Genomic DNA, 27,825 nt, shown 5'->3' with positions numbered 1-27,825 from the left:
CATGTTGAAGGAAAGGCCCAGAAAGATTTTAAAATCATGAACCATTATAGGTTTCCAGCCCAATGGTCTGGCAAGGGGCGAATTTGGGTTGGCGGCGATAAATTGTTGTGCATATAAATTTGATTGATCCACAATAGATCTGAAAAGATCTTCCGTGAAGAACAGCTCAAAAAAGTTCAGGGGCGTAAAAGCGCAAAAATTTCAGTCTCTCGATGTGCAAAACTGATAGAGACATACCCCAAGCGACTTACAGCTGTAATCGCAGCAAAAGATGGCGCTACAAAGTATTAACTTAATGGGGCTGAATAATTTTGCACACCCAATTTTTCAGTTTTTTATTTGTTAACAAAGTTTGAAATATCCAATAAATTTAGTTCCAACATGATTGTGTCCCACTTGTTGTTGATTCTTCACAAAAAATTATAGTTTTATATCTTTATGTTAGAAGCCTGAAATCTGGCAAAAGGTTGCAAAGTTCAAGGGGGCCGAATACTTTTGCAAGGCACTGTACATTTACCTAGCACCTACCTGTAGGGTGCTACATATATAAGCTGTGGAAGGGTTAAAATCGCACAGGTGTCAGGCACTGGTATTTATTTATCTCATTTTTTTTTTAAATCCTTCCATTTAAATATATATATATATATATATATATATATATATATATATATATATATATATATATACTGTGTATATATATATATATATATATATATATATATATATATATATATATATATATACACACACACACACACACAAAAGTTACCAGGCACTGGTATCTATTTATTTTTTTTTTTTTTTAAATCCTTCCATTAAAATAAATTAAAATAAAGAAAAAAAAAATATATATATGTAATATATATATATATATATTTACACAAACAAACAAACAAACGTTTCAACTGTCAGGCACTGGTATTTATTAAGTCATTTTTCTTTTTTTTTTTAATCCTTCAATTTAAATAAGTAAATAAATATATAGCAGTAGCGTTAAACATACTGCCGAAGATATATATAACCGCTCCAAATGTCTTGCCGAAAACTCCAACTATATACAACAGCTCAAAATGTCGGGTGCATGCGCAGTAGCGTTAAATCTCTTGCCGAAAACTCCAACTCTCGTGCACAGCGTTCTCCACTGTGCACGGGCATTGACTCGCGGCCAGCGGAAGTGACGAGGGTGGTTGGAGATTTCGGCAGGTTAAACTTTCGGCAGTACACCGGCACTATACAGGAAGCATCGGCTCTGCTTCCTGCAGTGCGGCTCATTTCTCACTGTGCTCGGGGATGGTGGGTCGGGAACCCGCAATCTGGGCTTACCGACCCACCATCCCAGAGCAGGAGATGGTGCCAGGCACTGGGATCGTGTTGGGGGGACACAGCTGCTAACGGGAACGGCGTTCCTGCTTAAAAATTGTACAGGAACGTCGTTCCCATGCGTTCCCCCAGGACTCAAGCCCTGTGTATGTCCATGCATGTATGTGTGTGTGAGCGCGCATGTCCATGCGTAGATATGCATTTATGTGTATGTGCATCTATACAATCATATGGTTATATTGCCCCCTACAGGAGTAGGACGCAAGGCAGAAAATACAAACTTGGCTATGCCTTTGGGCAGTCCTAGCTGGTATAAGTCCCCTCTCTGCTATATATATATTTTACAAAAAACTCCATAGAGGGGTGGGTGCTGTGTCCGTTAATGAACTCAGAGAAAGGGATTTTACGGTAAGTAACAAAAATCCCATTTTCTTTTGTTCATTGACGGACACAGCGCTCCATATTCAGAACCATAAGGACGTCCCCAAGCAGTGCCAAAAAGGAAAAAAAGGGGTGGGACAAAAAACCCAAGGCTAAACCCAAGAAGCCAAAAAGGGTAACAGGAGCTCAACAAGAACAGGAGCCCACCTGAACCCCCCCCCCCCAAAGAGGGAACCGACCCTCTAAACAGCAGCCTGCAAAACCTTGCGGCCAAAGGAAGCATCCGCAGATGCCAAAACGTTCACTTTGTGAAAGTGTACACCAGCGACCAGGTGGCCGCCTTGCAAACTTGCGACACTGATGCTCGATGACAGAAGGCCCAAGAAGTACTAAGTGCCCGAGTCATAGGGAAAGGAGGAACCCGACCCTTGATAGAATAGGCTTGAATCGCTGTCTGTCTGATCCACCTGAGAATGGGTAGCAGAAAAAGTAGACAGCCCCTTCCTTGGTCCATCCGTAATCACAAAAAGATTCTGACCTCCGAAAAGGACTCAGTTGGAAGCCAAATACACCCAAAATTTTGATTTGGTAAAACACAGTGGACCAACACCAGCAGATGACATGGTTCCCCAAATCATCAATGACTGGAAACTTCACACTGGACCTCAAGCAACTTGGATTCTGTGCCTCTCCACTCTTCCTCCAGACTCTGGGACCTTGATTTCCAAATGAAATGCAACATTTTCCAGTCTGTGATGATTTGGGGAGCCATGTTATCTGCTGGTGTTGGTCCACTGTGTTTTATCAAGTCCAAAGTTAGCGTATCCCTCTACCAGGAAATTCTAGAGGACTTCATGCTGCTTCCTTCTGCTGACCAGCAGACAGGACTTGGCACCTGTCCACACTGCCGAAAGTACCAATACCTGCTTTAATGATCATGGTATCATTGTGCTTGATTGGTCAGCAAACTTGCTTGACCTAAACCCCATAGGGAATACAGATGAGCTGAAAGCCACTATCAAAGAAACCCGGGCTTCCATAACAACTCAGCAGTGCCACAATCTGATCGCCTCCATGCCAAGACGTGTTAATGCAGTAATTCATAAAAAGGGAGCCCCAACCAAGTATTAAGTGCATACTATACTGTACATAGACATACTTTTCAGCAAGCCAGCATTTCTGTATTAAAAATTATTTTTTATTTTTATTTCTTTATTTATTTTTATTGGTCTTCTGTAATATTTACATTTTCTGAGATACTGAATTTTGGGTTTTCACTAGCTGTGAGCCATAATCTTCAAGATTAACCACTTACCGCAAAGTGACGTAGATCTACGTCGGCAGACTTTGCGAGGTTATAACGGGATGATGCCTCTAGCTAGAGGCATCATCCCGGTACCGTGGTTTACAGTCAACGGTCGGCTTTCCGTCCGTAACGACCGATGCGGCTCGGGAGCCGCTCGATCTTTACCCGGGTGATCGGGAGGGGACATCCCCCCCCTCCCGCTGCCTTCCGTGACTTTGCGGTGGGACGGGAGCCCCGAGCACCCAGTCGGCTGGATGGAGTCCCAATGAATGCCGGAAACGGCATTGATCGGTTCTCCGATGACGAAACCCGGAGGCGGCGTCCATGACATCACTTCCGGATTACTGTGCTGCAAAAAGCGGCAAATTTAAAAGACAGCTGTATGCAAAAACGCAGTTTTCTGCGTTTTGCATACATGGAAGTGTAATAGAGGGGTCTAGGGTCTTTTAGACCCTCGATCCCTCCATAAAGAGTACCTGTCACTACATATTGGTGTCACAAGGGATGTTTACATTGCTTGTGACAGCAATAAAAGTGATCAGATTTTTTTTTTTTAAAACCTGTAATAAAGTTAAAAAAAAAAAATTTAGCCTCCCCCGTCACCGTTAGCTCGCGCACAAAAAAAAACGTATACGGAAGTCGAGCCGCAAATGAAATCACTGTTCAAACCACACATGTGAGGTATCGCCGCGATCGCCAGAGCGTGTGCAATAATTTAAAAAAAAGAGCTACACTCTAACTTTAAACTGGTAACCGTTAAATAAATTTAAAGCGTCGCCGATTGAGATCTCTATTGACCGTAGTTTGTCGCCATCCCACTGGGGGGGGGGGGGGGGCGCAATTTTAAACCGTAACATGTTGGGTATCTATTTACTCGGCGTGACATCATCTTTCACAATATACAAAAAAAATGGGCAAACTTTACTGTTTAGTATTTTTTAAATGCAGTGAAAAGTGATTTTTCAAAATTTTTCCAAAAAAATTGCGTTTTAAAGACCGCTGCGCAAATACCGCATGACAAAAAATATTGCAATGACCGACATTTTATTCTCCAGAGTCTTTGCTAAAAAAAATATATATATAATGTTTGGGGGTTCTAAGTAGTTTTCTTGGAAAAAATACTGGTTTTAACGTGAACAAAAAGTGTCCGAAATAGGGCTGGGGCTTAAGTGGTTAAAAGAGAAATATTTGAAATATATCACTCTGTGTGTAATCTATCATGTATATAAAATATACAGTATCTCACAAAAGTGAATACACCCCTCACATTTTTATTGGCAATAAAACTTTCCTACTACTGACTGCAGACTGAAGTCACACAACTTCATATAATTGATAATCATATATCAACTCAATGTAAGATCAAAACTCAATATCTTATACATATATATTTACACCCATTTATATACAGTCTCTAATGGGGATTTATACATAACTCCTCCTCAGGCCACAGTAATGGAGATTACACATAAACTCATAAGGCAACAGCATCTTGTTTTATATTAGTTGCAAGGTGTATGTTATCTGTAATTTGACGTCCTGGGATAAAACCAGATTGAAAGGGGGAGATGAGGGAGGAAATTACTAATGAAAGTCTATTGGCTAGAAGTCTGCTGAAAATTTTTAGATCATTGTTTATTATTGAGATGGGTCTGTAATTCTGATAAGGGGTGTGATCTTTATCAGGTTTGGGAATTAGGGACATGTTTGCCAGTAACATCTCTTAGAAGGAGCCTCCTTTAAGGATATCATTGTATAGAGTTGTCAATTTGGGGGTAAGCGGCGGGCAAATTGTTTGAAATAGAAGGAAGTAAATCCATCAGGGCCTGGAGCAGAGCCATTTTTAAGTGATTTAATAACCGAAAAAATGTCATCTGCAGTGCATGGGGCATTTCATTTTTCTATCTGCGATGTAGATAATTTAGGGATATTGTCCAACCATGAATAATCTACAGGCCCAGAATCATTTGAAGTTTTAGAGAGGAGGTCTGTATAAAACTTTTGAAACATAGAGACCACAGCTTTAGGGTTTGTTTCCAATTGATCTGAGGAGTTTTTAAGTTTATGAGGGGGTTTAAGTGATTTAATATGCGTGCAAACATAGTGGAGTAGGAATTACTGAAGAGAAAAAACCCGGCTTTGGACCATCTCTGCTTTATAGGTCAGGAGGGAGTCTAATTCTGCCCTCTTGGTTGTAATTAGATCAGCAGTCAAGGGGTCGCGAGTGTTCATATGTGTTTTGTAGATCTTTTGAAGATCATTTGTGATAGCCAGTATTTTTTCCCATCTTTGCTTGTTATGGGTTACTGCTAATATAATCAATTTACCTCTGAGGACAGCCTTGTGTGTGGTCCACAGTGTTGAGATTGAAGTTTCTGGGTTGTCATTTAGGGTAAAATATTCCTTATTACCTGAGGCAACCTCAATTTATCGTGCCAGATCAGATATCAGGGCTTCATTGAGTCTCCAAGAATATGGTGTAGGGGAAAGACATATAAATTCAGTGAAATAGGTGTTACTGTGGTGATCATAACATGCCAAGGGGGTATAGAAGCGTTAATTGAGTTTGATAAAATTATTGGTGTACAAAAAATGTAGTCGATGCGGGAGTATGAATCGTGAGAATGCGAATAAACTGTGTATTCACGTGCTTCCAGATTCAAAGACCTCCGAGTGTCGACTAGCTGCGACTAGATGTGTTAAGATGGTAGTTAGTAGTTTTGGTAAAAGCGTTAAGAGTGTAAAGTGTGTTTACTATGGTCCCAGTTAGGGTGTGAAACCTAATTAAAATCTCCACCTAAAATTATGTTTGGTGAATAGTAATGCTGTAGAATGTCAAAAAAATTTGTGAAGCAGAATGTCTGGGCTTCATTAGGGGTGTACACATTGCCAATACTCAAATCACGGCCTGCTAAGAGGCCTTTTATAACAATAAAGCGACTTTCCGCATCTCTGTACACCTGCTGGAAAAGTGTGGTGCAGTGAAATTGCCACAAATTTGGTTTTGGAGGTTGAACTGGTGTAAAAAGATTGGTTAAAGGATTTATGAAAATAAGTGGGATGTTTGTCTTTAACAAAATAGGTTTCTTGTAGCAGTAGAATTTTAGCTTTTAATTTGTTATATTTGAGGTCATTGAAAAATTGTATGTTAGTGCAAATAAAAAAAGTATCACGGACAGTACTCAATTGTCTCTGTCAATTTGTTATATTGAAAGAAAGCTTTTTTCCTTTTGTTGGGGGAATTAAAGCCTTGAACATTGTGATAATATGGTTAGCCATAGGGATACAAAGAATGTATAGCTTATGTTAAAGCAAAAAATGGATAATTATAGAACTCAAGCTAAGGTTGTAAATGTGAATGTAAACCTACATTAAACCTGAATACATTAAAATGTATATAAGGGAGATCTGAATATTAACATATTTCTGTATAAACTTGATATCAATATACCAAAAAAAGTACAACAAATAGTAATAAAGCATTTCGTAAAATGTTATGGTGTAGAAAATTGTAGCAAAAACACCAAAAGTGCGTATTTTATGATTGGGGTCTGAGGGGGAGAACATCCTCAGACAACAAAATAAAATTAACTGTAGAACAAAAGGTCTTCAACTCTGTCCAGCCACCCCAAGTACAATGAATACAAGCGGAAAAAATAGGAAAAATAATTCCCTGGAGAGGGTGGAGAAACAGGGTGTACTCATGACATTTCCGCTTGATGCATGTCCCAGAACCGCTAGAGCTGAGTGGGGGAAAATCATGTCGGCATGTGAACGGGCAGCCGCCATATAGTGTTGGAATTTGACCGTGCATTCCTGTTGGAAAAATTAAGTGCAAACAAAACCTGAAATAATGTGTCAGAGAAGCCTAATATTAAAAAGGGGGAGACATTGCTCCATAAAGAGTCACATCTGTGACAGTAGAGCAAATAGGAAGAAAGAATTAATAAAATTGAGAAAATGGGGGAATATCCAGAGTAAGCAGGGAAATGGTTATAATAACAACTTAATCATTGGGTGTAATATTTTCAAAAAGGCACTAGATGTCAACCGAGGGTCAGTAACGTGAACTTGTGCCCTAAAACCTAATAAAAAAAGGTAATTCAACTAGCAATGAGTAATTGGGTGTAGTATTTTCAATTAGGCACTAGATGTCACCCTATGAATATCATACTAAACCAGACATTGCAATACATTAAATACATTGAATGTGTTGTAGGGAAAGATTTAACCGTGTAATAATAATAAGGTGTAATAACATCAAAAAGTCCAGTAGGCTGTAAAAAGGAAAAAATGAAGTTATCTTTGTGAACACATTATTCAGCAGTGTCTATTGGGGTAAAAAGGAGAGAAAAACAGGGTTAACTCGAGAGACATATCAAACTGCCCTGAGAATGCTGAATAGGATGAGGCCGGCATTAAATAGAAGGTATAATAACATCCAATATGTAATAAGTTACTTCAAAGTTAACCAAATAGAACAGTAAAGATGGTTTGATAAGAATACAGATAACTGTATAAAGCAAATTTGGGTACAAAAAAAGTTGAAAGTAAGAGATCCTAGCGGCAAAAGAGTAAATGGTTTATATATCCAATGCCATTGACTATTGTTTCTATTCAGTGCCTTGCGAAAATATTCGGCCCCCTTGAACTTTGCGAACTTTTGCCACATTTCAAGCTTCAAACATGAAGATATAAAACTGTAATTTTTTGTGAAGAATCAACAAGTGGGACACAATCATGAAGTGGAACGAAATTTATTGGATATTTCAAACTTTGTTAACAAATAAAAAACTGAAAAATCAGGCGTGCAAAATTATTCAGCCCCTTTACTTTCAGTGCTGCAAACTCTCCAGAAGTTCAGTGAGGATCTCTGAATGATCCAATGTTGACCTAAATGACTAATGATGATAAATAGAATCCACCTGTGTGTAATCAAGTCTCCGTATAAATGCACCTGCACTGTGATAGTCTCAGAGGTCCGTTTAAAGCGCAGAGAGCATCATGAAGAACAAGGAACACACCAGGCAGGTCTGAGATACTGTTGTGGAGAAGTTTAAAGCTGGATTTGGATACAAAAAGATTTCCCAAGCTTTAAACATCCCAAGGAGCACTGTGCAAGCGATAATATTGAAGTGGAAGGAGTATCAGACCACTGCAAATCGACGAAGACCTGGCCGTCCCTCTAAACTTTCAGCTCGTACAAGGAGAAGACTGATCAGAGATGCAGCCAAGAGGCCCATGATCACTCTGGATGAACTGCAGAGATCTACAGCTGAGGTGGGAGACTCTGTTCATAGGGCAACAATCAGTCGCATCAGAAAGCCATTTCTTAAAGATATCCATAAAAAGTGTAGTTTAAAGTTTGCCACAAGCCACCTGGGAGATACACCAAACATGTGGAAGAAGGTGCTCTGGTCAGATGAGACCAAAATCAAACTTTTTGGCAACAATGCAAAACGTTATGTTTGTGTAATGTTCTGGTACCTTTGGTACCCTAATTCCACTTTTCCTAAGTGTATGCGCCCCACCATTCTCTTTTGGTAAGGTGCGCATACACCTTTAAGACCAATGCTGTCATCACTGAGCGCCGCTGGAGCGGCTATTTCAACCTCCGGCGGTCTCACTCACATGTTCGTTCAACGCCGCATAATCTGCCTTGAAGCTCTCATGCTTGCAAGCATACCTCGCTATCGGAACCACGCTGCTGATCCCTGTATCCCGCTACCGGATCATCCGCTCTTGCCGAACCTCTCCTCTACTACATTGCTACTAGTGATAAGTACCCCACAGGGGAAACCTCTATAACCTTCATACTAAAGCTTACACTATCTAGCTCTGCATACTAAGGACTATTACTATATCTGCATTAACTAAGATTGCTAGCTCTTGAGCCTAATACCATCTGCTCTTGCACTGGGTTGGTCTATCCTGTATGTTCACCTGCTACTCTATCATCTGCTACCATACATGATTGCTAAACCTATCTGCATCCCATCTGCTACTATCTTACTTTCAAGAACATTCATTTCAAGTGTCTGTCATCTACCATCTCTACCCAACCTGTCTCTTCAGCCTATCATCACTATATTACTATACATATAAGTCACTCTAGGAACATCTTATTGAGTGTGTGTATCTACTTGCTGAATTGAGACTATCCACACATGATGAGTCTTGGGAGTTGGGATTGGTGTCTCAGCGTTTCTCTACATGACTACTGAAGTGGAATATTTCTGCAGCTGTAAATCCACATTATACATAAAACGCAGGAGCGTTACAGATTGAACGAACCTCAAATGGATTCAGCAGAAATAACCACTCAGGTGACACAATTAAAACAGCAAGTAACTGCGTTAATACACGCACTTGCTGAATTGAGAAGAAAATCAGGCTCTGACGCAGCAGGTAACCAGACTGACACAACTTACCACTGCTCCTTTGGTATTTACAGGCGATCGCAAAAAATTTCGCAAATTTAAAAACGCATGTGAGTTACTTTTCTTGCTAAAACCCCGTACCTACCTTACTGATCACATTAAGGTTTGTACTATTATTTCTTACCTAACAGGCGATCCTCGGGCCTGGGCAGACTCTCTTTTTGAGAAAAACGATCAGCTTCTCAAATCCTATACCTTATTTCTAGCAGAACTTACTAGCCTATATGATGATCCCAATAGGCAGAGTACTGCCGATCTTCAATTAAGGTCCTTGAAACAAGGTAGGAGACCTGTGGAAGACTGTCGCAGAATTCAAGAGATGGACCCTTGATTCAGAATGGAATGATGCATCTCTGAAAACTCAATTTAGGCTTGGCCTATCAGAGGCCGTTAAAGACGAGCTCGCCCGAGCGGATCTGCCAAAAACCCTGGATGCATTGATACAACTCAGTATCACCATAGATAGAAGACTACGAGAAAGAAAGGCTGAAAAAATGGGAATGCCATTTTCCAGTTCTTCTCGGATTTCGGCCGATGACCCCACTCCTATGGAGGTAGGAACCATACGCCCACCTCTATCAACTATGGAAAGAGCCAGAAGACGATCTGGTAATCTCTGCTTGTACTGTGCATCCCCGGATCACAAGATAAACGTTTGTCCCCTAGTTTACAAAAAGAGGGGTGAGTGTTCACATGTCCTCCTAGGGGGATTGACAACTTCAATTACTAACCCTTACCTTTTTTTTGCTTAACATTACAGTGGGACCAGAACAGGATTACTACTAAGGCCATAATTGACACAGGATCTTGTGGAAATTATATTGACATACGTTTTGCTGCTTTAAATAAAGTCCCTATTATTTCTAAACCTAAACCTGTCTCAGTGAGTCTTATTAACGGTGTTCCTTTATCCTCTGGTCCGATCACTGATCAGACACAGGAACTCCTAGTCACTACTAACGGGTCTCATATGGAGACCACTACCTTCGATCTAATACCTTCACCCCACTTTCCCATTGTTTTGGGACTTCCCTGGTTACACACACATCAACCAACCATAGATTGGAAGGAACGGACCCTGGCCTTCCTCTCTTGCTATTGCGAGGGTACGTGTAACCTCTCGTCTTCCGGGAAGATCCTGTCTGTGGTGACAGATGAGATTGCACCACTATGTTATCAGGATCTCTCTGAGGTTTTTCTTGAGAAAAATGCTCAAGCACTACCTCCCCATCGAGACTATGATTGTAGTATTGATCTACTCCCAAATAGCAAATTGCCGTTCGGTCATGTTTATCCTCTTTCACAGGATGAACTTTCCCATCTCAAAGAATATTTGGATGAGAATTTGAAAAAAGGTTTTATTAGATCTTCCACAGCAGCAGGACTCTTTTTTGTCCGCAATAAGGACTCAAGTCTCAGGCCTATCATCGACTATAGGCAATTGAATGCTATTACAATAAAAGATCGCTATCCTCTACCGCTTATCCCTGAACTCATTGAGCAGGTGCGTGGAGCTACCTATTTTTCAAAATTGGACCTGAAAGGGGCATACAATCTCATTCGAATCCGTGATGGACACGAGTGGAAGACTGCATTCAGAACCAGATACGGATTGTTCGAATATCTTGTAATGCCATTCGGGCTATGCAACGCCCCTGCAGCCTTTCAACGATTTATAAACAATATTTTCAGAGACTTACTAGATGTCTGTGTTGTGGTATATCTGGACGATATACTTATATATTCACGATCCTTGTCTGAACACATAAGACATGTAAGACTAGTATTATCGAGATTGCTTGCACACAACCTATACGTGAAACTGAAAAAATGCTTGTTTCATAAAGAAGAGGTACTGTTTCTAGGCTACATCATATCCAAAACAGGAATCAAGATGGACATGAGTAAGATATCCTGCATTCAGGATTGGCCTACACCAACCACCCGCAAGGCGCTACAGCGATTCCTTGGATTTTCTAATTTCTACAGGAAATTCATCAGGAACTTCTCTGCCATTGTGAGACCCCTCACACAGCTCACTAGCATTAAGAGACCATTCAAATAGTCAGATGAAGCAAATAAAGCTTTTCACCTGTTAAAGACAAGGTTTACTTCTGCTCCCATACTACGCCATCCAGACCCATCCCTCCAATACATTCTGGAAGTAGATGCATCAAACATGGCAGTAGGAGCAATACTCTCCCAACGACCAACTAACACTTCACCACTCCATCCAGTCGCCTTCTTTTCTAAATCCTTAAGCAGTCCAGAGGTAAATTACCCCGTGGGTGAAAAGGAACTGCTTGCTATAAAATTGGCTCTGGAGAATTGGCGACATCTACTCGAAGGCACCCGATTACCAATACTTATATACACGGACCATAAAAATCTTCAATATCTTCAGACTAACAAAACTCTCTCTCACCGACAGGTACGATGGTCACTATTCTTTCTAAGGTTTAACTTCCTAGTGACCTACACACCTGCAGATAAGAACAAAAAGGCGGATGCACTATCACGACTAACTGAAGAAAACTACTTTGAAATCCCTTCCGTTTCTATAATACCTCACAAGCGTATTATTGGAGTTGTCCGTTCTTTGAAGGAAGAGGTTTTGCATGGTATAAGTTTGGATTCACCCCCACCACAACTAAATACCGATGCAGAAGGCTTCCTCTACTACAATGACAAACTTTACATACCACCTACCATGCGCACCAAGATCTTGAAATTATCGCATGATGTGCCTATGGCAGGACATATGGGTATGACAAAGACTCTTAATCTGATTACCAGACAATTCTGGTGGCCTGACATGAAAACATCTATACAAAAATTCGTCTCTTCATGCAATGTCTGTGCCAGGTCCAAAATTGACACTACGAGACCATCCGGTCTACTATGCAGTCTACCAATACCCCAAACTCCATGGGAAGTTGTGTCCTTGTACTTTATAGTAGAACTACCTCCTTCCAAAGGATTTAATACCATCTTGGTGTCAGTGGACCATCTGACAAAGATGGCACATTTCATTGCTATTCGCAGACTACCTTCGTCCAAACAAACGGCAGAACTCCTGATGAAACATGTCTTTAACCACTTAAGCCCCGGAAGATTTTACCCCCATTCCGACCAGGGGGTATTTTGCGATTCGGCACTGCGTGACTTTAACGGACAATTGCGCGGTCGTGCGACGCTGTACCTAAACGAATTTGGCGTCCTTTTTTTCCCACAAACAGAGCTTTCTTTTGGTGGTATTTGATCACCTGTGCGATTTTTTGATCACGCGCTATAAACAAAAAAAGAGCGTCAATTTTGCAAAAATAACAATATTTTTCACATTTTTTTATATGAAATTCCCCCCAAAAAAAAAGTAAAAATCAAAATTTTTTAACTTTTTCGGCCAATTTGTTTTATGCTACCTATGTTTGGTAAAAAAAATCGCAAAAAGCGTATTTTGATTGGTTTGCGCAAAAGTTATCGCGTTTACTAACAAAGGGAAAGATTTTTGTCATTTTTGTTGTTTTTTTTTTTTAACGCATAATGGCGGCGATCTGCGATTTTTTTTTTTGCGGTACTGCAACATTGTGGCGGACAGATCGGACCCTTGACTGACATTTTTGACACTTTTGGGGTTACCAGTGACATTTCTACAGTAATCAGTGCTATATATATGCACTGTTACTGTAAAAATACACTGGTAGTGAAGGGGTTAACTTTATTTGGGAGGGAGGGGCTGTGTGTGTCCCTAGGGGCGTGCTTTCTACTGTGATTGGCTGTGGCTTCAGCTGTAAGGACACTGATCAACGGATCTACATAGTAGATCCATGTGATCAGTGTCTTTGCAGCGAGGAGAATGACAGGCAGCTTGTTTACACAAGCTGCCTGACATTCTCCCTCTCCCCCGCAGATCGCCGAGTGGCCGGCGGACATCGGGTCCGCTGGTCACACGCGCGGGGGGGTCCGTGACCACGCGGGAGCGGGAGCGCGCCTCCGGGGGCGCGCGCTCGCTCCCTAGACCCTCACAAGCAAGCAACGTAGCCCTACGTTAGTTTGCCTGTGAGGGGCTGACCGCCGACGTAGATAGTCGTGCGGCGGTCGGCAAGTGGTTAAGTTACATGGTATCCCAAAAACTCTTCTGTCTGACTGTAGATCACAATTTATTTCCAAGTTCTGGCAAGAACTATGTCACATACTACGAATTGAGCGGAAGCTCACTTCTCCTTACCATCCGCAGACCAACGGACAGACTGAAAATAGTCAACCAATGCATCGAGCAATATTTACGTTGTTACACTTCTTACCAACAGGATGATTGGGTGGATCTTCTCCCTCTGGCAGAATTTGCCTACAACAACGCAACCCACAGTACGACCAAGCAGAGTCCATTCTACTTGAACTATGGGTTTCATCCCTCTATTCTTCCACCACGCATCCTTCCTTCAAATAACCCAGTAGCCTCAGACTATCTTACCCAAATAAAGGACTCTCTGGGTTTGCTTAATACTACCATTGCACATGCTCATAGTCAACAAAAGAAGTACTATGATCTTCGCAGAAGACCTTCTCCTCAGTATGCTATTGGGGACCTCGTTTGGCTCTCAACAAAAAATTTAAGACTGAAAATCCCTAGCAAAAAGCTTGGACCTCTCTTCTTGGGACCCTTCCCAATCAAGAAACTTATTGGAAAAGCTGCAGTACAGCTTACATTGCCAATAGACCTCAAAATACATCCCATTTTCCATGTGTCGCTACTGAAGCCCCATGTTCCTGACCAAGGAATAAGGCCTACTATCCCACTTCCTCCTCCTGTACAAGTTGAAGGTGGAGAAGAATATGAGATAAAAGAGATTCTGGATTCTCGTATCCACAGAAGGAAACTTCAATACTTAGTTCGATGGAAGAACTATGGGCCCCAAGACGACACCTGGCTAAACACCTCTGACATACATGCCCCTAGATTAATCCGCAACTTTCATGCGAAGTACCCAGACAAACCAGCTCCAGAGGCCTTCAGGAGCCGGCCTTAAGGGGGGGGTACTGTAATGTTCTAGTACCTTTGGTACCCTAATTCCACTTTTCCTAAGTGTATGCGCCCCACCATTCTCTTTTGGTAAGGTGCGCATACACCTTTAAGACCGATGCTGTCATCACTGAGCGCCGCTGGAGCGGCTATTTCAACCTCCGGCGGTCTCACTCACATGTTCGTTCAACGCCGCATAATCTGCCTTGAAGCTCTCATGCTTGCAAGCATACCTCGCTATCGGAACCACGCTGCTGATCCCTGTATCCCGCTAACGGATCATCCGCTCTTGCCGAACCTCTCCTACATTGCTACTAGTGATAAGTACCCCACAGGGGAAACCTCTATAACCTTCATACTAAAGCTTACACTATCTAGCTCTGCATACTAAGGACTATTACTATATCTGCATTAACTAAGATTGCTAGCTCTTGAGCCTAATACCATCTGCTCTTGCACTGGGTTGGTCTATCCTGTATGTTCACCTGCTACTCTATCATCTGCTACCATACATGATTGCTAAACCTATCTGCATCCCATCTGTACTATCTTACTTTCAAGAAAATTCCTTTCAAGTGTCTGTCATCTACCATCTCTACCCAACCTGTCTCTTCAGCCTATCATCACTATATTACTATACATATAAGTCACTCTAGGAACATCTTATTGAGTGTGTGTATCTACTTGCTGAATTGAGACTATCCACACATGATGAGTCTTGGGAGTTGGGATTGGTGTCTCAGCGTTTCTCTACATGACTACTGAAGTGGAATATTTCTGCAGCTGTAAATCCACATTATACATAAAACGCAGGAGCGTTACAGTTTGGCATAAAAGCAACACAGCTCATCACCCTGAACACACCATCCCCACTGTCAAACATGGTGGTGGCAGCATCATGGTTTGGGCCTGCTTTTCTTCAGCAGGGACAGGGAAGATGGTTAAAATTGATGGGAAGATGGATGGAGCCAAATACAGGACCATTCCGGAAGAAAACCTGATGGAGTCTGCTAAAGACCTGAGACTGGGACGGAGATTTGTCTTCCAACAAGACAATGATCCAAAACATAAAGCAAAATCTACAATGGAATGGTTCACAAATAAACATATCCAGGTGTTAGAATGGCCAAGTCAAAGTGCAGACCTGAATCCAATCAAGAATCTGTGGAAAGAACTGAAAACTGCTGTTCACAAACACTCTCCATCCAACCTCACTGAGCTCGAGCTGTTTTGCAAGGAGGAAAGGGCAAAAATTTCAGTCTCTCGATGTGCAAAACTGATAGAGACCTACCCCAAGCGACTTACAGCTGTAATCGCAGCAAAAGGTGGCGCTACAAAGTATTAACTTAAGGGGGCTGAATAATATTGCATGCCCAATTTTTCAGTTTTTTATTTGTTAAAAAAGTTTGAAATATCCAATAAATTTCATTCCACTTCATGATTGTGTCCCACTTGTTGATTCTTTACAAAAAATTACAGTTTTATATCTTTATATTTGAAGCCTGAAATGTGGCAAAAGGTCGCAAAGTTCAAGGGGGCCGAATACTTTCGCAAGGCACTGTAAATACTAAAGGCCTTAATAGCCCCTATAAAAGAGCGGCGCTATTGAAGGAAGCTAAATCGCACCAAGCTGATGTAATTTTTGCCCAGGAGACACATTTTGCTGCCTCTAAGTGTCCACTCTTTCAGTTTGAACATTTTCCACACATATTTATGGCTAATGGTCCGAAAAAGACGTGTGGAGTCCTGATTGCGATTCGGGATTCAGTTAAATTTGAACATATCTGCACTACACAAGATCCCTTGGGACGATATACAGTGGGTACGGAAAGTATTCAGACCCCCTTAAATTTTTCACTCTTTGTTATATTGCAGCCATTTGCTAAAATCATTTAAGTTCATTCTTCTTCCTCATGAATGTACACATAGCACCCCATACTGACAGAAAAACACATAATTGTTTACATTGTTGCAGATTTATTAAAAAAGAAAAACTGAAATATCACATGGTCCTAAGTATTCAGACCCTTTGCTCAGTATTTAGTAGAAGCCCCCTTTTGATCTAATACAGCCAGGAGTCTTTTTGGGAAAGATGCAACAAGTCTTTCACACCTGGATTTGGGGATCCTCTGCCATTCCTCCTTGCAGATCCTCTCCACTTCTGTCAGGTTGGATGGTAAACGTTGGTGGACAGCCATTTTTAGGTCTCTCCAGAGATGCTCAATTGGGTTTAAATCAGGGCTCTGGCTGGGCCATTCGAGAACAGTCACGGAGTTGTTGTGAAGCCACTCCTTCGTTATTTTAGCTGTGTGCTTAGGGTCATTGTCTTGTTGGAAGGTAAACCTTCGGCCCAGTCTGAGGTCCAGAGCACTCTGGAGAAGGTTTTTGTCCAGGATATCCCTGTACTTGGCTGCATTCATCTTTCCCTCGATTGCAACCAGTCGTCCTGTCCCTGCAGCTGAAAAACACCCCCACAGCATGATGCTGCCACCACCATGCTTCACTGTTGAAACTGTATTGGACAGGTGATGAGCAGTGCCTGGTTTTCTCCACACATACCGCTTAGAATTAAGGCCAAAAAGTTCTATTTTGGTCTCATCAGACCAGAGAATCTTATTTCTCACCATCTTGGAGTCCTTCAGGTGTTTTTTAGCAAACTCCATGAGGGCTTTCATGTGTCTTACACTGAGGAGAGGCTTCCGTCGGGCCACTCTGCCATAAAGCCCCGACTGGTGGAGGGCTGCAGTGATGGTTGACTTTCTACAACTTTCTCCCATCTCCTGACTGCATCTCTGGAACTCAGCCACAGTGATCTTTGGGTTCTTCTTTACCTCTCTCACCAAGGCTCTTCTCCCCCGATAGCTCAGTTTGGACGGACGGCCAGCTCTAGGAAGGGTTCTGGGCGTCCCAAACGTCTTCCATTTGAGGATTATGGAGGCCACTGTGCTCTTAGGAACCTTAAGTGCAGCATAAATCTTTTTGTAACCTTGGCCAGATCTGTGCCTTGCCACAATTCTGTCTCTGAGCTCTTCAGGCAGTTCCTTTGACCTCATGATTCTCATTTGCTCTGACATGCATTGTGATCTGGAAGGTCTTATATAGACAGGTGTGTGGCTTTCCTAATCAAGTCCAATCAGTATAATCAAACACAGCTGGACTCAAATGAAGGTGTAGAACCATCTCAGGGATGATCAGAAGAAATGGAAAGCACCTGAGTTAAATATACGAGTGTCACAGCAAAGGGTCTGAATACTTAGGACCATGTGATATTTCAGTTTTTCTTTTTTAATAAATCTGCAACAATGTCAACAATTCTGTGTTTTTCTGTCAGTATGGGGTGCTATGTGTACATTCATGAGGAAGAAGAATGAACTTAAATGATTTTAGCAAATGGCTGAAATATAACAAAGAGTGAAAAATTTAAGGGGGTCTGAATACTTTCCGTACCCACTGTATAATATTAATATGCAAACTCAATAACTCAATTTTTACATTGTTAAATCTCTATGCTCCAAATACAGGCCAATGTAGATTTTTATCACCTCTATTAAGTAAAACCATGGAGGTGAGGAAAGGGGCTTTAATAATTGGAGGGGACTTTAATACAATCTTAAACACAAATTTAGATACTTCAAACCCCACTAGAAGAACAACGCAATCTATACTCCCTCTAATTTGCAAAATATTAACTATTTGATATTTGGCGCTCTATACATGGAGCTGAAAGAGATTATACTTTTCTTTCTCCTGTTCATTCTGTTTACTCCCGAATATACTTTTTCCTTACAGACAAGAGGATGCTACAAAATATTCAAAGAGCTGAAATTGGTACGGCTGGATGGTCTGACCATGCACCGATTATTTTGACGGTGGATGACAAATTGTCTAAAACTCTGTCCCCGCGATGGAGATTAAATACTTAATTACTTCAGAATATCGATCTGTGCCAAAGAATGACTCACGAACATAGGGAATACTTTAAACATAATGACAATTCAGAAGTTAACAAATTTGTATTATGAAATGCGTATAAAGCATATATGAGGGGCATTTTGATTAAAATGTCATCATATATTAACCGCCAGAGGGAAAAAAAGATAGGAGATATTCTTGATCGCATAGCTTTGGGGGGAAAAAACAAATAAAGAAAATCCTACTTCACAATGTACACAGACTATACTGAAACTTAGACAAGAACTAAGGTTACTTTTGTTAAATAAACAGGAATATCACCTGAAGGTCCTTAAGGCTAAAGAATATGGCCTGGGTAATAGGGTGGGACGTTGGTTAGCTAAAAAAGTGAAATCTAAACAATTTAGTAACAAAATAGAAGAACTTCTACACCCTCATTCACATAGGAGATTAACAAATCCTAGAGATATTGCCAACGCCTTTGCAGATTATTATCAGTCATTATATGATCTTCAAAAGGATACAACTATCCCCCAACCTACTACAGAGATTATCTCAAACTATTTGGCACGGATTTCGTTACCTAAACTTACAGAGGATCAATTGAGCTCAATTTCCCAACCATTTCAACTCAGGAAATTAGCTCAGTCATCATCAAACTCCCTAATCAGAAATCACCGGGGGAGGACGGGTTTCCCAATGAATTCTATAAAAGTTTATCTACAGAAGTAGCTCCCCACTTAAAATCAGTATTTGAATTAGCAGCCTCCACTGGTATATTCCCATCGGAAATGTTGAAGGGATTAATTGTCACAATCCCCAAGCAAAAAAAGGATACTGAGGACCCTTCATCTTATAGGCCAATTCCCTTATTAAATGCAGATATTAAAGTCTTTGCCAAGCTTTTGGCAAGTAGACTGCAGAAGTTTTTACCCCAGTTGGTACATGCAGACCAGGTGGGATTTGTGCCAGGACGGCAGGCTCCTGATGGCACGAGAAGACTTTTGAATCTGCTGACACGGATGGGATCCTGTCGGATGCCTTCCCTGCTACTTTCTTTGGATGCGGAGAAGGCGTTCGACAGGATCCATTTGGGGTATTTGGAGGCAGTGCTGCATAAATTTGGGATTGTGGGTTGGTTGGAAAGAAATATAATGGCTCTTTATTCTAGACCAACAGCAAACGTACTTATATCGGGAATATTATCTAAATCAGTTGGGATAACTAATGGGACTAGGCAGGGATGTCCCCTCTCACCAGTTGTCTTTGCGTTGCTTATGGAGCCTTTTGCTCAGAGTATTAGGAGCAACGCGAAGATAACAGGCTGGAAAGTTGCTGAAGTTGAACATAAGATTAGCTTATTTGCTGATGATATCCTGTTAATCATTACAAATCCAGCGTCATCTTTAATAGAAGTAGAGAAAATGATAAATGGTTTTAGTGCAGTATCATATTACAAATTAAATATTACAAAATCACAGATTATGGGTGTTAATGTTCCCACGTCAGTACAGAAATATATAACCGAAAAATTTTCCTTTACATGGTCGTCGTATATACCATTCCTGGGGATTAATTTAACTTCATCTATTTCCCAACTTTATGATTACAATTATAAACCATTTCTGGACACTTTGTCATGACAAAGTGGAGAACTTAAGGTTCAAGATTTGACTGTAGCAGGCAGAGTGGCTATGTTAAAAATGATTATACTTCCCAAACTACTTTATTTGTTTCGTACGTTGGCAATTCCCTTACCACCCCAATATTGTGTCTCTGTTCAAAAGTGCTTCAATCAAATTATATGGGAAGGAAAACCACCCCGATGTGCGTCCCTCATTATGAGGAGACATAGGAGGCATGGAGGGATGGGAGTTCCTTGGGTTTCTGAATATTATAAAGCATCTGTATTAGATCAATTGAAATATTGGTGGACGCCTGTGCAGCACAAATTGTGGCTGGGATTAGAGACGGATGATTGTAATCAAGAAAATCTTAGGGCCACAATGATAGCTGTAATGATTGGAGCTGTTGTGCCCAATATCCAATCTATTACAGTGCAAACTGCCTATACAACGTGGGCAGAAGTATTTTGTTCCCCTCTCGAATATGGGGCGACATGTGAATTCCCTACTCCCCTGTCAGTTCTCACGTACTTCATACCAAATGTTGATATAAAATTGTGGTTGAGAAAGGGGGTTAAATGCTTGAAAGATCTGTATAATGAAACAGGGATTCATCCTTTTGAATATTTTGTTCACCAGTATAGAATACCACCGTCAGCTTTTTTGAGCTATTATCAAATATTTTCCTTTCTACGGAAAAATAGCCTTCCTTCATATGTTAAATTACCCATTTCTATATACAAGTTGTATCAAACACCCTTGGCTACTGCCAACGGTATATCAGTTATTTATGATGTATTGAACAAGCATAACACCTATTCTAAAGCCACTACCGTTCTTAAATGGGAAAAATTACTGGGGAAATCTTTCCCGGAAACGAACTGGCTAAAAGCTTTTGCTGCCACATACGCTTCCTCAAAATGTACTAATCATTGGGAATTATATCAAAAGACATTAAATTTTTGGTATTTGACCCCCACTAAACTTTCCAAATTTTACCCCTTAACTCCAGCATTTTGTTGGAGAGAGTGTGGTGAACAAGGGACGCTATTCCATATACTTTGGGAATGTAAATCGATTAGAGCATTTTGGAACAAAATATTCTCTATGATCTCAGAAGTTGTGGAAAAAAACATAATTCCAAGTCCTGAGATGGCGATCTTGCACCTAAATATCCATGAGATACCTATAAAGTACAGAGTAGTGGTTTTACATCTTTTATTAGCGGCAAAACTCTTAATCACAAGAAGATGAAAATCTCAGGAGATACCATGTCCATCTGATACCGTCACATTACTTAATCAGCAATGTGAGATGGAAAAAATGATGGCTACTATAAGTTCGGTGAAGAAAATATTTGCGGTCAGATGGAATCCATGGCTAAACAATCTGAGATGTATGGTGACAATGGATTAGATAAGGTATGTGTGTTAATGTAAGGATTGCTTGGTAGGAATGAATTTATTGATCATGAGGTAAAATGTGAATGGGCTATGGGGAACAGGTCTTAATTTTATTATAAGATCGACGTCTAGTGGCGATAGATCGAAAATAATGAGCATATATATATATATGGAAACCCCATTGTTTGACGGTTAAACTGAGTTGGATGAAAGGTTCCCCTTTCTTATTTCTCTCCCTGTCATTTCCTTCTTTCCTCTTCTCCCCCTCCCCCCCCCCCCTTTGCAACATTTTATGTTGATATTTTGCTGTTTTGTTTCTTTTGTGTATGTGTATTATTATTTTTTTGGAAAATTACAATAAAAGAGATATTGAAAGAGAACAGTAAAGAGACAAATAGAAAAAAAAAAGTTTTTAAAGAGGTTAGGTCAATTTTGAAATGGATTAGCTTTCATCCATGTCAGAGTCCATCAATCAGGAAGGGGGGACCAGCATCATGTCTGAATCTGCGTCTGTCTCTGCAGGGGGTTGGCATGTTCCATATAGGGATGGGGCGAGGTGTAGATGGAGTCCGTGGTATTGTGCCCGGGTCCAAGAGGCCTACATTTATCAATATATCCTGCCCCTCAGGGATTGATGAGGCAATGTAAGTAGTGACATTGTGAGGGACTATTAATTTAAAGGGGAAACCGATACAATGTACCCCATACTTAATCACATAGGAGGGGGGTAGATATGAAGCCCCCTTGTTAAAGGGGGCTTCCAGATTACGATAAGCCCCCTGCCGGCAGACCCCCACAATCACCACCCAGGGTTGTCGGGAAGAGGCCCTAGTCACTATCAACATAGGGACAAGGTGCTTTGGGGTGGGGGGGGTGCAGAGCCCCCCCTGCCTCAAAGCACCCACCACCCCCCCCTTTGTTAAGGGCATGTGGCCTGGTATGGTCCAGGAGTGGGCCCCCCCCTTTCCTGACATGCCGAGCTGCATGCTCAGATAAGGGTCTGCTATGGATGGGGGGGGGGGGCCAAGACGTTTTTTTTTTTTTATTTTGGCGTGCGGTTCCCCCTCAAGATTCATACCAGACTCAAAGTCAGATCCCATTCATTGAAGTCGCATGGAAGTCGAACATTAAGTAGCAGGGCAAAATCAGATCAGAAGTTTTGCAACTTTCTTGTCAGAATAGTGTAAACATAGCCTAAAAGACACATTATAATACTTTCATTGTAAGCAGTTTTGTAATCTTGGAGAAAAAAATTGCAGGTATACAATCACACTTATGATTTTAAAAGTCCTGTCACCTACTATGTAATAAGCTAATATTAAAGTCGATATTGAGCTAGTCTATTACAAGTCAGAGGTCTTAATTACAACTTATGTATAAATAAACTTGTGCCTTTTTTTGTTCTAGATATTGGCCTCAAAAAGTGAGTCTCAACAAAAGCATTTACTACAGAGGGCACCAGAATACTGTCCTTCATCTATGGTAAATATTACGTAAATGTTACATAGAGGTTTTTTATCGCCTTCCGGAATAGGACAAGCGTATCTAAATCATATTATTGTTTGGTTCAAATACATGTAATTGATTTAAGGTGTCTCTGTTTCTTATCCCCATGTGAGGTATATATCAGGCCCTTCCAATTAGGTTCATGGCCCTATGGATTTTAGTTATATTGTATGCATCAGGGGTAGGCAACCTTAGAGAGATTGAGATCTACTTGAACAACACCGATGAAGTCAAAGATCACCTGGCACAGTGTCCTGTTGTTACGGTCGGTTCACAGCAGTGTCAGATAAGTTTCCTGCACCGTGTTCAAAACACACTGCAGGTAATAATACATTGTTAACCCCGAACGTAGATCGTAAACGCAGTGTGTTTGTAGACACAAGATCGCATGGTATTGCAGTATCATGCAATTTGGCACAGTGCATTTTTGAAAGTGGTGCATGCACTACTTTTTGTGCAGTCTGATGTGATTTGCAGCCAGGGTTTACATCTCAGGAGCCTTTAGGCAGAGAATTGTGAAGCGCAACCCCCCCAAAAAAAAGACAGTAAGACTGATCTTTTTTTTCCTTGATAACATTTTTGTACTCCGAACAAAAATAAAATAAGTATTACAAGACAGTGCAGGGTTTAGGAGGGTGTTATGCAGAGAATGCAGGGTTCACCAGTGCATTACACTCAGAATGCAGGGTTAAGGAGTGCATTACACTCAGAATGAAGGGTTGGGGAGTGCGTTGCGCTCAGAATGCAGGGTTAAAGAGGATGTAAACTCCCCCCAAAAAAATTAAAAATAAAAAAACCTGTAAAGACAAAGGCATAATGAGCTAGTATGCATCGCATACTAGCTCATTCTGAAATACTTACCTTAAAACGAAGCCCCCGTAGTGCCGCCCGCCAATTGACAGGATGGCCAACATGTCCGGCCGTCCTGCTTCCTGGTTCGCGTCCTTCGGCTATCTGATTGGCCGGAGGCCCGATTACATCATTCCCGCGCATGGGAGCCGCCGTTCACGGCTCTGGGCTCTGAAGGAACAGCACGGGTTTGATAAGAAAAAATCAATAAGCGTATATTGGTTTGCGCAAAAGTTATAGCTTCTACAAACTATGGTCTAAATACTGGAATTTACTCAGCTTTCACTTTCTGACTGCCTATCTCATTTCTTGAAGTGCTAAAAAGGCAGGGCAGTACAACCCCCCCCCCCCCCAAATTACCCCTTTTTGGAAAGTAGACACCCTAAGGGATTTTCTGAAAGGAATGTTGAGCCCTTTAAATATATATATATTTTTTTGTCACAGGTTTTTGAAAAATGGCGACAAAAAATTTATTTTTAACAAAGTTGTCGCTGAAATTATATATTGCTCACACATGCCATGGGTATATGTGGAGTTACACCTCAAAATACATTCTGCTGCTTCTCCTGAGTACGGAGATAGCACATGTGTGAGACCTTTTGGCAGTCTAGCCTTGTACAGGACCCCCAAACAAATCAAACCCTTCAGGCTTTCTAAGGGCATAAATTATTGATGTCACTCCTCACTACCGATCACAGTTTCGGAGGCCATGAAATGCCAAGGTTTGTAAAGAAAAAAACCCTCTATTTGGTGGGACTTTATGGTAACCTAATTTATCAAGTTAAGATATCATCCAATAGGGTATTATAAAATTAGGTATTTTTTATTGACAAAGAAACTACGTACTGTAAGTAGTAGGTAATGTGGATAGACATAATCAATGTACATGTGAACATCAACAAAATAATAATTTTACAAAAGATGTAAAATAAATATTGATAAATATTGGACTACTGATTGGAGTGGTGTATACTTCCAAAGCGTTTCGATAGCAGTACATATATAGAGATATCTTCATCAGGGATGTAATACGCCACTCCTGAAAGGCATAACAATAATCAATACACTTGCAAAATTACAAGAATTCATTAATTATAAACATGCAATGAAGAACGTGCCCCCAAAAGGGCATTCGCCCTTGTCTATCCCCCCATTGAATAGCATACCTAGAATCCAATTCGCATGGGTATCCCCCTATGCTCCTCTCTACCATAAAGATGCAAGAGCCAATGTGAACAATTTTGTCACCAATCCAGATAGTTTATACCTAGAAGTACATATACCACTGTGAACTACAGTTTTGCATTTATACAAAAATATCTTCTATCCTATAGCCTACTTAGTGACCCATAGATCCTTATTGCTTACCTCCATGGAGTCAAAAACATTTCATGTATGTATATATATGGCCAGGAGGAAGATCAAAGATCACCTTTCTATTTGATTATTTATTTTTCTGAATTACAGCTGATTTTATATGGATGTTCCTCTCTGGAGATAATCCCATTCGGGCCATCCATTCCTTTTGTGAGGATGGATGATCGATATGGGGGTGTTGGAGGAGTTGTGGGCTTTTGTTTTGGCCCATGTAGGTAGTGGCGGAGTTGTGTGTGCACTAGGTAGAAGTTGCCGAGCAACGAGATGCTTTGGAGCAGCGGAAACAGGAAACCAGTATATCCGGAACTGATATTAACACGCCCCCACACACTGCGTCATGCCGTATAGCGCATGCGCAGTGCTTTTAAGGAGACGCCGGGAACCATTAGGGAGATGGATCTCTTTCCCTGCACTTTTCCCTGTTGCATTTTTTTTACCAATCATGAGACATCTGTTGCACTTTATTTATTTTTAACATATTTAATATATTTGTATATGATTTTATAAGGCTCCGTTCACATCTAGGCGTTTTGGGGCGTTTTTGGGGCGTTTTTCTGCTCTAGGATCAGCTCTCAAAACGCCCAACAAGACAAATCCTATTAATTTCAATGGCCCCTGTTCACATCTGAGCGTTTTGATGCTGTATACAAAACGCCCAACGCTCAAAAAAGTACATGAGCTTCTTTTTGGGCAGATTACAGGCGTTTTCCATTGATCTCTATTCAATCTAAAAACGCCTGCACAAAAATCGCGGTAAAAAACGCCGCAAAAATCGCGGTAAAATCGCGGTAAAAAACGCGCGAAAAACGCTACGCTCAGGTGTGAATGTAGCCTTATGTATTGTATTGTATGTTTTCTTGTATTTATTTACTGCCATTTACAATTTGCATAATTTGATTATTGCCATCAGCACCTTATTATTTATATTCACCACCAATATTGAGGTTTTGCACATATCCACGCATTCAAATTTATTCAGTGGCAGCGCCAAGTACCCCCCCCCCCTTTTTTCTATTTCATTATTAGTACATTACCCCCTTTAGAGGTATATACTTCTAGCAATATTGAGAGATAGAGCTATATTTGTTTATTAAGTTGGCTTGGAACAGCCAACTTACTGATATTGTATTTAAACTTATTATTAAGTTGGCTTGGGACAGCCAACTTACTGATATTGTATTTAAACTTATTATTAAGTTGGCTTGGAACAGCCAACTTACTGATATTGTATTTAAACTTATTAAGTTGGCTTGCAAAAGCCAACTTTCTAATATTGTATTTAAACTTATTAAGTTGGCTTGGAACAGCCAACTTACTGATATTGTATTTAAACTTATTATTAAGTTGGCTTGGAAGAGCCAACTTACTGATATTGTATTTAAACTTATTAAGTTGGCTTGGAACAGCCAACTTACTGATATTGTATTTAAACTTATTAAGTTGGCTTGCAAAAGCCAACTTACTGATTGTATTTAAACTTATTATTATTCTTCTTCTTCTTATTATTATTTTTCTGGCCGGTAAATTTTTGGACACTATCTCCTCCTAGACCGTTCAAGCTACATACTCCAAACTCGGCACAGACCTTCATACTGTTCTGACTCGGTGTGCTATATCTTTTCAGACTGGTTTGAGTTACGGTTTTCCTAAAAATTTAAATTAAAAACCCAAAAAATGCCCATAGACTTTCATTGACAGGATGTTCAGATGACCCAAGCTCCAAATCCCATTAGACTCAATCAACATGCTAGTTACTTTGATAATCATGCTTGTCTTTAAAAAAACAAAAACAAATCCCATGACTTCTATTGCTGTAGACAGACAGACAGACAGACAGACAGACAGACAGACAGACAGACAGACAGACAGACAGACAGACAGACAGACAGACAGACAGACAGACAGACAGACAGACAGACAGACAGACAGACAGACAGACAGACAGACAGACAGACAGACTGACTGACTGACTGACTGACTGACTGACTGACTGACTGACTGACTGACTGACTGACTGACTGACTGCGGGTGGGGGGCAGTAAATTTTTTTTTTTTTTGTTTTTTCTATTTAGCTTGTCTTTAAAAAAACAAATTCGATGACTTCTATTGCTGTCACAAGGCAGCCAGACAGAGAGACAGACAGACCGCGGGTGGGGGGCGGTAAAATTTTATTTTTTTTTTTCTATTTAGCTTGTATTTAAAAAAAACAAAAACAAATCCGATGACTTCTATTGCTTTCGCAAGGCAGCCAGACAGACAGACAGACCGCGGGTGGGGGGCGGTAAAAAATTTTTTTTTTCTATTTAGCTTGTCTTTAAAAAACAAAAACAAATCCGATGACTTATATTGCTGTCGCAAGGCAGACAGACAGACCCCGCGGGTGGGGGGCGGTAAAATTTTTATTTTTTTTTGTTTTTTCTATTTAGCTTGTATTTAAAAAAACAAAAACAAATCCGATGACTTATATTGCTGTCGCAAGGCAGCCAGACAGCCAGACAGACAGACCGCGGGTGGGGGCGGTAAAAAAATTTTTTTTTTTTTTTTGTTTTTTCTATTTGGCTTGTCTTTAAAAAAACAAAAACAAATTCGATGACTTATATTGCTGTCGCAAGGCAGCCAGACAGACAGACCACGGGTGGGGGGGCGGTAAAAAATTTTTTTTTTGTTTTTTTTTTTTTTTTCT

The 27,825-nt window shown here is 40.7% G+C and overlaps 1 protein-coding gene across 3 annotated transcripts in view; it reads left to right on the top strand.

The window, feature by feature from the left end:
• RECK (reversion inducing cysteine rich protein with kazal motifs) overlaps nt 1-27,825 on the top strand; it is a gene marked incomplete at its 3' end in the record, with an annotated part of 1,214,950 nt that overhangs the window by 238,748 nt on the left and 948,377 nt on the right. For all 3 annotated transcript variants that reach the window (XM_082258598.1, XM_082258597.1, XM_082258599.1), the window contains exon 3: nt 22,818-22,892. In XM_082258598.1, coding sequence (XP_082114724.1) covers nt 22,818-22,892 — 75 coding nt within the window. The remainder of the gene's footprint in view (nt 1-22,817; nt 22,893-27,825) is intronic.

The sequence above is a fragment of the Pelophylax lessonae genome (assembly GCF_965119305.1).
Source record: "Pelophylax lessonae genome assembly, chromosome: 5".
Classification (NCBI taxonomy): domain Eukaryota; kingdom Metazoa; phylum Chordata; class Amphibia; order Anura; family Ranidae; genus Pelophylax; species Pelophylax lessonae.
Note: the sequence above shows the minus strand (reverse complement) of the source record. Positions and strands in the feature narration are given on the sequence as shown.